At 43.1% G+C, this 17634-nt stretch overlaps 1 protein-coding gene across 1 annotated transcript in view; it reads left to right on the forward strand.

Annotated features, from left to right (window-relative positions):
• Positions 1-17634, forward strand: part of SLC25A20 (solute carrier family 25 member 20) — a 61152-nt gene that overhangs the window by 9322 nt on the left and 34196 nt on the right. Inside the window, exons 2-4 of the mRNA XM_069206210.1 lie at positions 1654-1746; positions 3641-3768; positions 8481-8571. Of these exons, the coding sequence (XP_069062311.1) occupies positions 1654-1746; positions 3641-3768; positions 8481-8571 (312 nt within the window). The remainder of the gene's footprint in view (positions 1-1653; positions 1747-3640; positions 3769-8480; positions 8572-17634) is intronic.

Consider the following 17634-nt stretch of genomic DNA (forward strand, 5'->3'; position numbering starts at 1 on the left):
ATTAATGTCATCTTTTCATCAGAAGCAGAAAATAAACTTTAAATACATTGCATTCGTTCATGTTTTTTGCACCTAATTTCTCCCTTGACATCACATAGAGAAAGAAACTTCATACAGTAAACAATGAAGACTTTCACTCTTGCCAACCGGCCGCGGAGTTCCATCCTTGAAAAGTTAGATCTTGTGATCTAGGTAAAAGATACAGACAATTTGACTATTAATTCACATTATTTTTCCTGTTTTCCTGGGGGAGAAACTTGTGCACGTTTTTTTGTTATGCACCTTATTTACTGACCTACATCTAGCAATACCAAAATATCATATATATATATATATATATATATATATATATATATATATATATATATATATATATATATATATATATATATTATTATTATTTTTACTTGGTAATTAGCTTCCCGAGTATCATTGAATGTACATGAAAAGGGAAATGAACTGCAGGTATCCATATGCAGTGGTGGGCATATAGTGACCAAACCCGCAACATATTTTGCGAGTTTCCTTCCTCTAAAAGGGTTTCAACACCAGTTGTTGAGGTCTGCCTCTGCCGATTCCCTGTTTTCACCTCTGCCCTTGCATTCATGCCCTGTTCCTCCTCTCTGGGCCTTCCATTTAGTTCTGATTCGCTTAAAGCAGCAGTTCTTTACTTTGAAATGCTTCGCCACTTGCTTCTTTCTAAAAGGATCGTTGAGTCAGTTTGAAGCCGGGCTCTCAGATACTGTTAGAACGTGGCAACTCACAAGTGGTTTCACTTTTAATTGATGTACCAAATGTATTCATGTTTTGCTACTTCAAGATGTTAGCTGACTCCAGTTTGTGAAAGGATCACACCTTTCATTTTCCTAACATGGGGTTACTTTGAACAGCACCTGGGATTTGAGGAATGATGGAAAAGAATCCAGAATTGAGATTGAGCTTCGAGAAAATGATGTGTCCGGTAGTTGCTTGACTCCACGGTGTTCCATATTATGCTAAGCATCCTCGAATGCTGTACCCCCTGTAGCCTGTATGCGTTTAATCAAATGTTTCCTTGTACTCAAGACACCAGCAGAAGCTGCTGGTATGCATATCATTGATGGGTAGAGTTCACCATTTAGCTTCAGAGACTACCAGGATACATTTTAGAAAAACTAAGGCAGTAATCTGAGCTTTTGCTCAAAATTACTTTGCATTCAATGTGTTGCCTTGTGAGTATGAAAATCCACAAATCTTCTTGTGCATTGCACTTTTCGTTATAAAGGACCAAAGTACACAATACCTGATAATACACGTGCTCTTTTCTGTGCAGGCTCATGTTACTTAATTGTGTAGGTGCCAGCCTTCTGCATGAGTCTGTGAAAGCCGCTAATGCAAGGTTGCATTAAAGGCAAGGTGTGCCCTTCTGCACTGAGATTTCTACCTTTTGCTGTATCAGTGAATGTATTTGCTGTCCATCTGTGTTCAGCCCAAAATAGTAATGATTTGCAGAAATGTAAAAAAATACACACACTTCAGAAAAAAAATCTGTGGATCCGATTGAGTCAACCACATCACTGTAAAAATCTAGGTGGAAAACTTAAAGCTGATCTTCAGTAATCAAACATATATTCGGATTGATTAACTTATGTTTTTTCATTTTTTGTTTTCTAGGTCCGATTGCAAACGCAACCAAAGCCACTGCCGGGGCAACTTCCACTGTACTCTGGAACCTTCGACTGCTTCAAGAAGACACTAGTGAAAGAGGTAGGAGGTTTCACATTGTATTTCTGACTTCATTGTGCAGTGCTTCAAATGCTTTATGTACATTCTGGCCCTAATATGAAATTAGTATGCTGAAAGCACACGTTTAAAAATGGTCACAGCAATGAAATGAAAACATGTACAAATGATCATCCACTGCAACATACACAGCAATGCAATATACACAGCATATATACGTATCTATATTATATAATGCAAAGCAAGTAATTAATTAAAAAAAATGCATCACCATGAGGCAAGGGCATAACTGCTTCATCTCCCTCCTATTCAGCATCAGATCGCCAGATCCCAGAATAGATCGAGGAGAAAGATCAATTATCCTCAAAGGAAGGATGACACACTCCAGCGTCCTGGATTTGCCTAAGATCTGCAAACACACTCTGTCCCTGGTCCATCTGGTCTCAGCCTCTTATACTTTGAACAAAGGATAGGAAAATTCTAGACCTCCCTCTCCCTGCAGAAGTTTATTTATTCACAAAAATGCTGATTGCTTTAGGCCAGCTTTGAAAATAACACGTTGGGGCTTGGCCACAGTCCCAAGGTGCCAACTCAAAACAAGACTGTTCCCTGCTGTCTTGGTACATTGTTATCAGCCTAAGCCTTTGGTGGGAAAGTACACAAAGAATAAAAATGTGCACATTGTACAATGTAGAAAACTACTTGCAGCTTTTAACGTGGCAGTGTCTAATGCTAAAATAAAGTAAATAGGCAAAATTAAGTTGATGGTCACTAATGTGACGGTGTGCTGCTAGGCTGAGTGCAACGTGGAGTTAGTGGTCAAAACTCACATATCATTACATGGACTCAGTACCTTATTTGAGGTTACCATGGATTGCAAATCAATTATATATTAGCATTACATGGAGTACAAAAGTAACCGCGAACCCTCAAACCACTGCCATGTGTTTGCTCACAGGTTTGCACTACAGTAACAAGTTGTCACACATCAATCATATTTGGGTCTAGTGTTTGTTCATTAAATAATTGTTTGCTGATTATTTTAATACTTTTAGATAACTAGCCCATACTTCACTATATTACCACCATATAACGGCAGCATTTTCAACAAAATAAGCTTCCCTTTTATAGCTTTCCCTATACCCAAGTACATTTTCTACTTCAGTTTAGAATAAGGCTCATGTAAGCATAAAAGCCTTTTGGGGCAAATTTGGGGAAACGTTTCTAAACAGGTGCTCATTCCTATACCTTTGGGCTTTCAGTTTGGAGCTATGACCTAACTGTTGGCTGTATGTTGAACCAGTGATCAAAACCACAATTCCAGAATTCCGTTGGTGTTTTGTAGCTGTTTTGTAACCAAATCAAGGAAGTTTCAATCTGTAAAGGGGTATTGTAAAAAAAAAAAGAAAAAAAATCCAAACACAATCTGCTAACTCTGCAGTGGTTTCCTTCAATTTAGTCAGTTTTAACTTCCATCCATTGACCATGATTCGGATCTCTAGATCCATTCTGCGAAAACCGGCAGAGACAAGTGTGCATGTGGAAAGAAGAATGGAGTCCGGAAACCTCCCAGGAAACCAGAGTACAAGAATAGTGTTTTAAAAATATATATGTATTTCTTTTTTGCACGTAGGGGTAGACTTAGTTTATATATGTCCGTTTTCCTGGAAGTGGTCAAGAATGCCTGAGATTTCTGCTGATGATTGTTAGCGGAGGCAGTATCTCAAATTCAGTAAGCCAGAAGATCAAGATGGAGTCCAACATGGGTGGTTGCTTGGCAGACCCTCCAGCAGGCCCCATCATAATCTAGCTCTGGTTATCTGCTGTCCATTGTCTTTAAGGAACTGCAGTGTTGGACTTCCACAGATTTTCCTCTTATATTGTTTCTTTTTCTGTTTTATTTGCCTCTGTTCTGCAGGGAGTACGGGGTTTATATAAAGGTATGGCAGCACCTATCATTGGAGTAACCCCCATGTTTGCAGTGTGCTTTTTTGGTTTCGGACTGGGGAAAAAACTCCAGCAGAAGAACCCAAATGATCCATTGACGTAAGTTATTGTTTTCTTTTCTGAGTTCATTTATCATTGGACATGTAGAAAGGGATTTAGGATTAACAGTGAACCAAGCCTTACATCTATTTTTCTTCCTAGAAATACACTTCAAAGGCTGGATTGTATCTGCATTACTGTTGCGTTCAGTGACTCCAGTTAGTCATTAATTTATCCAGATTCTTAACTAGTGGGTGCTTTTCAGAGAAAAGGGGGTGGACGGAACCCCCTAATGCTGTTATAATTGTGCGAGGCCTTCTACTCTATTATGTACATGTCAGTGTTGCATTAGCTAGTATAGACATTGTTTTAAGCAAATAACTTTGTAAGTATTTTCAGATAAAAAAAACAGTAACTAGCTTGTTCGCTGGACCCCTGCCATTGACAGCACCAAAGGACTAGATTAAATGGTGGTGGTTTTGCACGCACTGCCACAGATAAGTGTAAAGAGATGCGTTCAAGAAGGCCACAGGGGTGTAGTGTGGATGTACTAATAACATAAGTTTTACATCAGATGTATTCGGAGTACAGCATGCACATCTTTGACATTCCTTTGAAAGATGTATAACAGAAAAACCCATTTCTATTCTTGAAGCTTTATTAAACTGTTTAGTCCCAAAATGTAGTTCCAAAATGTATTCCTTGGCTGTACCTTTTGATGTAAATGTACGATTTAATTTGTAGGGCTGCAGTTGTTAACATGGTTATTTCTTCTGGGTGGTGATCTCACCATCACATGTTTAAACATGTAAGCCTCCTTTATGTGAAATGTGGTGAGTCGATGCATGTTGTGTCATTTGATATGATCTGTTCTGTGCCTGCTTAGTCTGGACAGCATAGACCGATTAGGGGTCGCCTATTGCATGCTAGTAGCAGGTGCACTTTTCTGCCGAATGCCTCCCTCGCTAGGCATGATGCCAGAGTGAACTTTATTGTAGATTTTCTGTACTAATCCTCTTGAAAGTGCTTTGATTTTGCATCCCTTTCCTGATGAAGAGGGAGTTGAGGCACCTCTTGACTTGGAGATGCAGCAACGGCAACATGAGCTTTCCAAACAATTGGCGCAGAGCTCTTAAAGGTATTTAGTAATTCATCAAGCTTGTTTAAATAAGTGCCTGCTTCAGATATTTAATGAAATCTGACCAGGCAGGATTCTGGATTAATCTCTAAGTTGTTTGGCGTTCGATTTAAAATCGAATACTATTAAAACGCTCTCTTGCTCAGGGTGGCTGAGCATCAGCACGCAGACCACACTTCCACCTTAGGTGGCTCATGCGGCTCCATTTGATAGGCTTGCTCCCTCGATGAGCTCCATCCTGGATTTGTCCTCCACGCCTGTTAAATCAAGGTGGCAAATATTTCATGCCCTTCGTTCAATTCGCAGCTGAAAAAATGCATCTGGATAAACCTCAGGATTGTGATGTGATTGAGGCACCATCAGTGGTCTGAAGAGAAGATGATTAAAGTGTAGCAGCTTTCCATTAAGGATGCCAAGAAATGTATTGGACCAGTTCTAATCCAGCAGCAGGATGCTGACCCAAACCTGTTTCATAATGTTCACAACTCGCTGCTTTCCCAGTTTAAAACCTACGCACCATTGATGTGAAGATCTTTTTCCCATTAATATAATCTTCAATACAAGGTTGCATTAATTGAGGCTCACTCTTCACCTTTGCTCAGCAGCTTCTATAATGCTTTTTCCACAACCTGGGACCTGAGATTTGCTGCTTATTTCAGTGGCAGCTCGCCGCAATGCTGCATCTGCCTACAGCCTTTGAATCTGTGAACGTCTCCTTGTAAGCAGACAGTCTGCCAGATGGAGAAAGCTACATAGAGGTGGTTTTCCACCTGCACGGGTTCCTCCCTTCTCCGAGACTTTTCAGCATCTAGTTAAGTGGTGGCTAATCATATTATGACTGCACAGGTGCATGTGAAGGAGACTAATCGCAGTACCATCATTCGTGAGCTTCAAGATTGGCTTGCAGAAGCTGAAAATTGTTACAGGATCGGTTCTGGGGCCCATATTTTGGAATTCGCTGCCTGCATTATGGAGAACAGCATGCCTTCTACCTTAACAGGACTAAATGTACACTTTCAAGATGACTGGCTGCAAAGGACCCTTTGGGTAGTGTGCACAGTACACATCTTATTCATTCGAACCTAAAAAAAAAAAAAAAAGCATGCATTGTATGTGGGCCTTGTTCCCCTTATAAAACAAATTATGTAAAACATCTATAAGATCTCAAGAGCATAGTCTTTGGCTTCTACTATGTTAAAATATCTGTAACTAAATGTTTTGAGCTAATATGTGGGTCCTCACAGAATTACTTGAAGCCTCTTAAAATCTCGTACTGTATTGATAAGGGACTGTAAGTAATTGCACTGATGAAATCGGAACACTTGACTGTTCAAAAGAGGAGAATGGTCTAAAAAAGATCAGTACAATCTACAGTATTAGAATACTTATCGCAGGTGGCCAGGACTTAACTTGGCTAGAAGTTCAGCCCCAGGAATCGTTTAACCTCTTGAGTTTTCTGTTCTCGTAGAACAGAAGCCTTCAAGAACCTCATCATCCTAATTAGTGTCCTTTCTTCAACGAAGTTAGTTTGGGTAGCGAGTATGAAAATAAGTTGTGCCGCAGTGCCCTTTTCGTATGTTAAACAAAAAATGGTTAGTCCGTTTTATTTAATTACAGTTTTTTAAAAGATTCACTTAGTATGATCGAATAGTGTCAGGTGAAGGTGCACACTTTGTTAACTAGGATTTAAAAGAAATTCCCTTCTGCTAAAGACAACCTCCAGATCCAGCAGGGATTCTCCTTAAGGAGAAACATGTACCTTATCCTGCTACTTTAGATGCAGCCTCCACACATCATTGTCATTTTGAGGCATGGAGCTCTTAGATTTTGTTTTTCCGGCTTCCCAAAGCACTGCCACTCCACTCGTGGGGAAGCACATGTTGATTTGCACTGGAATTCATAATCAGAGTTTTCTGACTTTAGATCAGAGTGCAATCCCCGATCAGCAGATGGCCTCTGTCCTGAATAACTTATCAACTTCAGTCACATTAGCACTTCACAAATTCCACCCCTAGCAACGATCTTGCTTCTCTTCGGCATTCTCCCTATCACTGCTCTTCAGCAATCGGATTTGTCCTACAGGGAGCAAATAGCTCTCCTATGGGCACCGTTTGGTAAGTTTGGACTGGGACACAACACGTGCTCTCCCACCCTCCCTCCCCCCTGACAACTGTCATCCTCTTGGCCTGCTCAATTCCTTTGTGCCCACTGGCCTACCTCGATCTGTTTAAACACGCCCCAGGTTCTAGGTCGCCTGAAAAGCTGTCGAACAACCTTATACTGGGACGTTAATGCCTGCATATGCGCCCCTGTGGTCCCAGCAGTACTACATACTTTGGTTAGCTTCTGAGACAAAGCCAGAAGGTAGACCCCTTGCATGCACTTGAGTTGCCCTTCTTCCCTCTCTGAGAGGTCAGAAGTAGTCTGCAATAATGCTTGATATTCTGTATAATCACAGGTGGAACATAGTCTGGTTGGACAGCAAGAACTGCAAGTAAAGTGGATTGTTCTGCTGATGCCATACATCCAAACAGTTGTCCATTTCAGACTCTCCTCCAGTAGATATTTGTTTATATCCTGGGGTCTCCAAATTATTTTGTTAGTGTGAGTACCGCACAGCTGGCCACGTTAGCTTCGGTTAGTGGTATTCCGAAGACTTTTTATCTTGATGATAGGCCTCTAGGCTTTACTAGCCGTTTGTGGCAGTGTTTTGTGGTGTGGTATGAATGTAAGGAATGAAGCTTTCCTTTTTGTCGCATCTTGCATCACGACCAATCGCCAGCAAGAGTTCCCAAATATCCCTTCTGTTTGTAATCATGTTGGATTGTGAAACCTATTGCAACATCATTCACTATATGACCTACCTAAAAAGGATAGATAGGTGTTAGACAAAGGCTGAACAGGCGTTCATGCACTCCTGTTTTGTCATGGTACTTCCTAGTGTTTGACACATTTAAAAGGGTGGTTCCTTTTAATAAAAATAAAAAAAAAGCTGGATCCAATATTAGAAGTAAGTAAATTATTATCTTAACGCAGCTTCATAATAAGGTCTGACCATCATTTGGTGATGCTATCCTTTTGCCTGATGTTGTATGCTTGTAGCCAAGAGTTAAAGACTTTGGCTTTAAGGATCTTCTGCTTGTACTGGCTCTGCAGTTTTCTGTAGGTCCTCCAGGACTGTGAGTTTCATATGCTAACCAGATTTTTGGGTAAAGGTCTGCCTATTTTACATGTTCCATGAAAACCACCAAATCAAATTGGAAATAAAATGTACCTGATGCTTATGAAATATTAGTACTTTTCGCATTTGATATGTTTGCTGGGTTGAATTATCAGCGGCCTTGTGATTTTATTTACTTTTTTTTTTTTTCTGTGATTTTTGAATCTTTAGGTAAATATTTTACAGATTGTGAAGTTTTTCTGCCGGTGGTTTGAATTATTTTCTTAACATATGATAACTTTCACGTTTTATTTAATCTTCTTCAAGTGACTTGAACCAATATCAGACAAAGGGTATAGAAAATAATGCAACTTGATGGAAAAACATATCCTTTACCTTTTCTCACACCATTCTTCCGTTGGGTAGTTTATGGTTAATAAAGAATCATTCTTCATATTTTGTTTCTGCATGTAGCTATCCCCAGCTGTTTGCTGCTGGCATGTTATCTGGCGTTTTCACAACTGCTATCATGGCTCCCGGGGAACGGATCAAGTGCCTTTTACAGGTGAGCCATTCATTGGAAAGTAACGCATGGTTTCCATGGTGTGTTTAAAATGACCCTAACCAGAGCTGCTGTGTTCTGTTTGGACAGTGGTTATCATCAATAATTTACACTGACTGCTTATTAGTCACTTTTTAACCCTCTCGGGGATGTTCATGCCATGTGTTACACACAATCTGTCTTCCCCAGGCAGTCACTGATCGAACATTGTTTCCATTTCTTATTTCTTCTCCTAGAATTCAGACCTCAAACTAAATTTTTCGGCCTCTTCATAATTTGTTAGGAATGTGGCTTTTCAGACAATGCTAAATAAATTTCTCTAAAAAGATGCTCTAGATCTTTTGGGGTATGTATATGCCTCTATTACAGGCCCCAGCCTTTGTGACTTTGAGCCACAATTTATGTTTGTTTTGCTGCCTAAGATCCAGGTTGGCGAACAATTTTGGTAACACATGAGGATCTTTAACTTTGTCTCTCGAGTCCCATATCTAGGCATCACTTTCTGTCTTCAGTTGGAACGTTCCCACAGATGGAAGCTTATTCATCAGGTTTTAAATCCTCGTTTAAATGGCAGAGATTAATTCCTGTGTTTGAAGTGCCCCTGTGTATTTTAACTGCCTTGGAAAGCTACACCCTTTAATTTTCCGTCTTGCTTGGTCCAGAATTCCCGGGTGGTGTTTCTAGATTTTTCTATACCCTATAATCGCAGGAAGATGTATATTTGTAGGAGGGCCATGATACAGAATTTGGCACAGCCGGTGGGTGACCCATGCAGTAGTAGACAAGTTCACTCGTGGCTTATGGAATCTCAAATACGTTTTAGTGGAAAGGAGGTAAGGTGCAGTGTTGTCTTTCTGTTGGACTCTTTTTGTGCCTTTCAATGTTTGTGGTACTGCAGAGAGGATACAAGGTACCACTTGATGACATTCCAGCGAGTTCTAGAGTCTTTGAGGTTGGCACTGAATCAGCACTAAACAGTTTGTTCTGTGAGTTAATTGATCTTGAGGGTTGAACCTACACCCTGCTTTCTGAGTGTGTTTTTTTTGAATCCCTCTAAGGTACTGGACCACCTGGTGAGCTCTCAAGATTCTCTCCGAAGCAGTCACTCGGAAAAGAGTTCAGGTTCATCTGGGACGGGGTCCATTACAGAGGCCACACTCTTCCCTCTTCTAGAACCATTAAACACAAAAGTTTTAAAGTGCATGGGAGACAATCAAAACAATTTATTTTGTTTTTTCAGGGGCTGGATGCAACAATCCTAGTCAAAGATCTGTGATGTTTCCAATGGGCCTTACAGATAATCTTAGCAGTCGTTTTAGAATAGGTTGCTTGAAAATATGTGCAGCTCCCATATGCAACAGGGAGTGGTGGCCTTCCACAAATACTTAAGCTTTGAAGTCCGCTCTGATGCCCTGCAAGCTTAAATAGGTTGAGTCCAACACTCAGTATGGTGAGATCTTTATGTACTTGGAGATTTAAAGCTAGATCTTCCTGTGAATCGGAAGATTGCTGCCAAACCTTCAAAAGATGAATCCCTTGCCTTTGTGTTTTTAAATCCGTAGCACCCGTTGTTTCTTCTGAAATGGTCATTGCCTAAAGTGTCACGAACGGTTATCCTCCCTCTACTGCTGTATAGTTCCAAACATTCCATTACTGTTATGACATCTTAGGATCCCACGTGGGTATCTTCAGCACAACTCCATGACCCTTCAACACGTGGATGATGGGACACACATGCATTTAATAATGAAGAGGAAAGTTGGAACGCTTGATGTACAAGCAGGTCCGAGGGCTAGATGACATAAATAAATTACAAAGATTATCTTGTTAATTTCTGGCTGTGAGAAACGAGTAGATCAGTTGTAAAGTAAGGCCTAAATAGACATCATTTTAGATGACTGAGAATATGATAGTCTTCAGTGTTGAGTGCTGCCGACGGTTTAAAAGTTAGAGCAACAGCCCTCTTCCCTTTGTCCCTAATTTCTGCTTACCTCTCCCTTATGCCCATCACAGTTGTTTTTGTACTGCAGAAGTGGTAAAAACCATGACTGACCCTTGAGTCCTTGGTAACTCATGCAGGTGAGATTTGTTAAAAGCAGTCAGGATCAGGTTTCCACTTACGGAGGAGTTACAGTGCTAATTGGTCATTGCCAAAGCAGTGGTGACTCTTAAAACTCTTAAAACAGGCCAGCAGTTTCAGGTTTTTTTCCAACAGGGTTTATCTGCTGGTACATGTGTGGTGTGTACGAGTGAACTAGATCAATGGAGGTCTATGAGATCCTTCAGACTGGCCTATTGTACAAGATGGTGGTGGGCAGTGGGAAGAGTGCTGCTGATATTCCTGAAGCTGGAGGGAGGAAAAAGACATGTGAAAAGAATCGACAAGACTCCTTTAGAAATCTGACTCGGCCTTTTGCTGCGAGGAGAAGCTGATCGGTTTTCCTGAAGCACTGCTATTTTGATAGATTGTTTTTGTGTGTGTGTATATGTATGTGTGTTTTGGGGGGGGGGGGGGGGGGTTGCATTCCTTTTTATTTACCCGTGATCCCTCTTGAGTATGGCTGAAGACAACTGGTGTAGAACACTCATACCTCTCGGTACCTTTGTTGTATGTGGGCCAGCCTGGAGACTGCCCTGCTGTGAAGAGCATCATTTTACACTAGAGGGCTTCAGATTGGAGGGTGGGCCTGGATCTATCACAGTGGGGCAGAGAGGGTGCCAGACAGTGACTGATAGAGGCACGTATTATACCACTTGGGACAGAGACTGACATCATGCCTGAAACAGTGTCAATGTAATTGGCCATCATAATGTATTTTTGTCGCTCGCTACATGTCTGGAAGTAGGTGTACAGGTGGGGGTGGGAGTTGGCTTCAAAAAACCCTGCAAAGTTCCTTTCCTAGTTTCTGATGCTGATCAAGTAAAGAATCACACTGGGGATAGTTGTACACTTTAAAGGTGGCTCTCATGTATTTCATTGCATTTTTGTAGGGGTAACCGAACATAACTGCAATTTTGAATTGCTAAATATGTTCAGAGCTGCCCCGCTCATAGAATGAGGGAGTTTTTTTCAGGTGCAATACATAGGCAGTCCTTTCTCCGTTTGAAGCTGTAACAAGAGTATCTTTATATGCAGGACAATCTAAAACACACTTCTGAAATGTTACATCGGCAAAGATACAGCAGAGGGCCAGATCTTCTCTTTACTGGTTGCAAAATACTGGTAGCAAATTACCGGAAATGGGATTAGTACATAACAAAATGTACTTTAACAGGCACAAATGCTGAATTGGAGCGGTTGTGATAGTTCACATCCTTCATATATTCTACCAAAAGTTATGAGGTGATTTATACAGGGACAACTCAAATGTCTAGGTGTCTGGCTTCAATCTGTCTTGCACAAATATATGTTTAGATTTAGCATTGACAGTCTTTTTGCTCAAAAAAAATCTCTACCCCTACAGCATATGTACACTTTCAAAGTAAGGTGGGTGTCACTGCAATTTCTTAGTCCTGCCACCCCAACTCCTGCACATTCTTTTCATTCCTGTGCACCTTCAGAACCATTGCAGCTGTACAAATGTTAAGTTCTGCTAAAAAATGAAACAAAACAAAAACCTGCTTTCTTGAAAGGCTAGAATTCCTCCAAAATATCACCGTGCCTTATTCTTGGATATCCTCTAAATCTGAAGCAGCATAACTCCACTGTAGATGGGAGAGAGTTTACGCCCATTAATCAGTAAATAGACTCTTGTTTTTCAACATACCTTGGTGAAGACCTCATCAAATGGGGCATTGCTGTTTCCCTGCCTTATACGATTGCTTCCATTTCCTTTTCAACCCATACTCTGAAAAAGTCATGGCAGTAATAGATTTCACCCTCGATGGACAAAAGGGCCAAGTACTAAGTTTTTATGGTACCAAAATATGGGGCATTTGGCCCATTCTGGATTTTCACAAGCTGCTCAAGATTTGCTGGATGGATAGTGTCGCAATGAGAATCTACTGAAACCTGTGAGTAACAACAAGGCGACGACTGACTAAGAGCCACACAAGTGAGGTGATCAGCATGGCAGTAGCAGTCTCAATGGGAGTATAGTCTCCAAAACCTAAAGCAACTTGATTATCATCATGTGAAAGTTCTGTCCAGTGATTGAAACAGGAGTCTACCCTATACAGTGGGTGCTTGACAGAAGAGGGCAATTCCGAGAGGCCGAGGGCAACATTTGTGAAAGCAGCAGGCAAAAAAGTACTTCTGAAACACTCTTCTTGTCTGTCTTCCCTTCCCCTATCTAGTGGAAAAAATATGAAAGGAATATCCAGAAATATTTTTACTGTGCAAGCTGGGTAATCTCTCACCTTACCTTGCTAGTTCTGGCTCAGAATGATAAAGGACCTCTTCCTTGATCTTGCACACGTTCTCAGTATTACCGCTTGCTGTAGTTTGCCAAAAAGATTACACAAAGGTGTTTTGACACTGCTTGACCAAAATGGCATACAAGGTAGTTTCTCTGTGGTAGGGTAAGAAGACCGATTGGCCAAAGAGGGCTGTTAAGTATATGGAAGTTTTTTTGATCCGTTGTTTGACTTTCTGATTATAAAATGTAGTGAACCGAATTTCCTTACATCTCAACCTTGGGTACTTAAACAGCGTTGTTCACTTGTGTGTTATCTGAAAACAGACATTTTTTTTTTTTTTTTTTGTACAAGGTCTTGTTTTCAGATCAATCAAACAGGTCAGTGGTCAAATACTAGAAGGCGTGTGACACGCACACTAGTACCACAACCACCAATGGCCTTGCATGTGTTTCTCAGTGAGATTGCAGAGCAAAGAGGATTAAAACATCAAAGGTGGCCAGCTTCGCTCATTCTTCATTTTTAATATGGTTCGTTCAACTGTCATACCTGCTCAGACCTGGAGTGTACCAGTCCAGGATTAGTTGGCACTGCAGAGTGATGGTCTGTATAGTTGTCTTTATCACTATTTCTAGAAAAGGTGTTGCCAGTGAGATTATACCAATTAACACTAATTTACAATGAATAAAGATTGGGAGTTTTAATTGACTAATCATCATTTTACAATGAAGCCAAGAAATACTTGTCCCCAGCTGTACAGACTTGGACTAAGTTAAAATAATGGAGTATCATTTGAAATCATAACTTGTTGGATGAGTAATTGACATAATCACCTACAGAATGCAGGAAACTGAATAAAACATCTGCGCATTACAAACTTAGTTATGTAATTAGCCCAGTGGTGGTCCAGTTCAAAGTGGCATTTATTAACAATTGCTTATTTCTATTTGTACCCTCAATTTTCTATTTTTCTTAGTTTCAGTATTCAAATGTTATGTAAATCCTAGTTTTTGATGGATACACCTACCTTTGGATTCCTCACCTAAAGAATTCTCGCGCCAGCTTCAACGTAAATTTCTTCTAGCTCTGCACGTTGACGTCACAATAGCCCGACTCCACGCGACGCGTATGACATCATCTAGGCAATAAGAAGCCCTCATCGATGTGCAGACGTCAGTTCCCTTTTTTCCGTGCCTTCGTATAACGGATTTTCTTCGAGGCTAACAGGGAGCTACAGTTGGGCATCTGTAGTTACAATGTTGCAGCCAAGAAAATCTGGTTTTAAGCCTTGTAACCAGTGTAGGGGTCGGATGTCGGTCACTGACCCCCATGAAAATTGTATCTGGTGCATTAGTTTCGACCATGAGGTCGAGTCATGCGGTTCCTGCCAGCGCATGAACCCTAAGGCCATTAAGAAAAGAGAGGCTAAATTGTTCCTGGCCCATTCCAAGAAGAGGAAGGAAAGGCGGCTTCGGAGAAAGTCCTCTTCGAAATCTTCGAGGACTCATTGTCGTCATGGAGATTCTCTACGCCGTCACGACTCCTGGCGCCGATCAAGTAAAGGTCGGTCCAGGTCCAGATCTGCATCTCCATCAGCTCGGCACCGTCTGACGTGGGAGATTAGCCCGACCGTCACTCCTCCGCCTCCTACGACTCCGACTTCACCTTTGTCGGTGTTTGAAGTCGAGCCTCTTCAAGAACCAGCAGCTTCTCCGGAGCAGGAGTTGCCTGGCCCATCATCTGCTTCTATGCCGGTGCCGACACTGCAAACATACCCAGCTTTCCCGGCGCCGGGTATGGATCCTGCGGCATTTTTAAATGCCATGTTCAATATTTTTTCCACCATGGCACCTGGTGGAGGTCATGCGGGTCCGTCGGGCCCTTTTAGCTTTTAATTTGGGTGATCCGGCTCCTTACAAGCCGACACCCTTCATGCCATTTTTGCTGTCTGGAGCCGCTGATTGGCGTTGCCAAGGAGACCAGTGACGCCTACAACGTCTGCGACCTAGGCACCGGTGGATTTTCCACGGATCCAGTCTGTCAAGGTGCCTGTGATGCCGGAGGGTCCGGCGTCCGATGGATCCGAAGAGCGGCGCCGGCGAAGATATTCGGCTTCGGCCGATGCCTTATCGACGCCAGGTCTCGAATCCAGACGTCTAGCTTTGCGCCTCCTGGAGGAAGAGGAATATAGCAGGCAACATCTGGAGGAAGGTGAAATCTTGGATTCTTCGGATGATTTTCAGGGTCTGGACACTGCAAGCGGTATTGACACTTCCCCCTGAATGGGATTTGGCTTCCCCTTGGGAGTATACCGAAGAGGCTGCATCTTTTCATGCAGTAATAAGGAAGGCTGCAGACTTTTTAGATCTTCCTCTTCCGGCTGCTGAGGTGAAAAGGAACCTTTTGACGGAGGTGCTGCATCCGGCCTCGGTGGTGGTGGCTGAGCCTCTCTTGCCCTTCAATGAGGCTCTCCTGGACCCTATCATGGACATTTGGAGGAAACCTGACTTCTACAGCGGTCAACAGGGTGGTAGCAAGGCGCTATCGTGCGGCTCCAGGTGTCCCGGACTTCCTCTCCAAACATCCAACTCCGGAGAGTTTGGTTGTTCAGGCTTCCTGCTCTTCCTGGTCATCCCCTGGTTCGTTCCCAGGGACCCTTGCGGACAGGGAGTCAAAGAAAATGGACCACGCTGCAAAGAAGGCCTTTTCGTCATGAAGTATGGCCTTGAAGTCGACCAATGCAACTTGCATGGAGGAAGCAAAAGGTCATCCAAACTTGCCACAGAAGGTGTTGCATTTGCTAGCGGACGCTCAGCCGGCGGCGACCCAGGCGATCCAGTCTGGGTTGGACACCTCTGACTCTGTGGCAAGGGCTATGGGCACTTCCATAGTACTGAGGCGTCCGGCTTGGCTGCGCTCATCAGGCTTTTCTACGGATGTGCAGGCGACTCTCCTGGATCTGCCTTTTGATGGAGAAAAACTCTTTGGGACAAAGGCAGGTTCTGCTCTTGAACGTTTCAAAGAGAGCAGAGCCACAGCGAGGTCATTAGGACTTCAGGCAGCTACTTCCTCTTCCTTTAGGTCATATAGGAAGTTTAGGGGTTTTGGACGTGGCTCCTCCTTTCGTGGCAGATTCCAGGCACCACAACAATCTGCAAGCTCCCTGCCTTACAGATCCTTCAGAGGCAGGGGCAGAGTACGTACAAGAGGAGCAACCCAGCAGCACTCTGCCTCTTCCTCGGGAGGGGTGCAGCAGGGAAAGCAGCCTTAGTCCTCCACCAATCCCTGTTCACTTGTATTCGGTAGGGGGGAGACTAGCCCAATTTCTTCCAATGTGGGAGTTTATAACATCAGACTCTTGGGTCATCGACATTGTGAAGAGAGGGTATGCTCTTCCCTTTCGGGAGTTCCCTTCTCCCTTCCCTCCCCGCCCATCCTTCTGTTCGTAAGACCATCTTCTGTTACTGCAACAGGAGGTGTTATCCCTATTGGCAAAAGGCGCAGTAGAGTTGGTTCCCGAGCAGGAGAGGGGTCACGGCTGTTATTCAAGATACTTCCTGATCCCCAAAAAGGATGGTCGGTTGAGACCAATTCTGGACTTGAGGATTTTGAATTGGTTCCTCAGGCAGGAAAAGTTCAAAATGCTGACCCTTTCACGGGTTCTTTTGGCGTTGAACGAAGGGGATTGGATGGTGTCTGTCGATTTGCAGGATGCATACTTCCATATTCCGATCCACAAATCGCACAGGAAGTATCTCCGATTTGTGGTGGGATCGCAGCATTATCAGTTTGCGGTCCTCCCGTTTGGTCTTACTTCAGCACCTCGAGTCTTCACAAAGGTGATGGCGGTGGTAGCGGCAGAGCTCAGAAGAAGAGGGATAGCGGTGTTTCCCTATCTGGACGATTGGTTGATCAAAGCCAAGACTCCGGAGCTCGTGCGGCGTCCCCTGCAGTCGACAACTCAGTTATTGTACGACCTGGGTTTTTCAATCAATGTGCCCAAATCTCACCTGGAGCCCTCTCAACGCCTCCTGTTCATAGGTGCAGTACTGGACACGACATTGAATCGGGCCTTTCCTCCGCCCCAGCGGGTTCAGGACGTTCAGGCATTGATTCCGATGTTTCGAAATGGAGCGGTAGTTCCAGTCCTCTAGGTCCTTCGTCTGCTCGGTCTGTTTGCTTCTTGCATACTGCTGGTCACTCATGCACGCTGGCACATGAGGGCTCTTTAGTGGTGCATCCGCAGGCAGTGGTTTCAGCACAAAGGGGATCTTGAAGATTCGATCACAATCACCAGAGACACTGCGGTGGATCTTCAGTGGTGGGCAGCGATCGGCAACCTGTCGCAAGGAAGGCCGGTCTCGTTGCCTCCGCCGGTGGCCACAGTTGTAACGGATGCTTCCACTCTAGGGTGGGAAGCTCATCTGGGGACCTGGAGGTCAAAGGCCTTTGGTCTCCAGTGGAACAGAGATTTCACATCAATCTGTTGGAATTGCGGGCAGTACGTCTGGCTCTCAAGGCCTTCCTCCCTTCCATTCGCAGTCAGTCCAGATTCTGACGGACAACACTACCGCAATGTGGTATATAAACAAGCAAGGAGGAGTGGGATTGTACCTTCTTTGCAGAGAAGCTCTTTGACTCTGGTCTTAGTTTCAGGACCACAAGATTTGCTTGGTAGCAAATCATTTGGCCGGAGTTCTGAATGTACGT

This window comes from Pleurodeles waltl, chromosome 9 (assembly GCF_031143425.1).
Source record: "Pleurodeles waltl isolate 20211129_DDA chromosome 9, aPleWal1.hap1.20221129, whole genome shotgun sequence".
NCBI lineage: Eukaryota > Metazoa > Chordata > Amphibia > Caudata > Salamandridae > Pleurodeles > Pleurodeles waltl.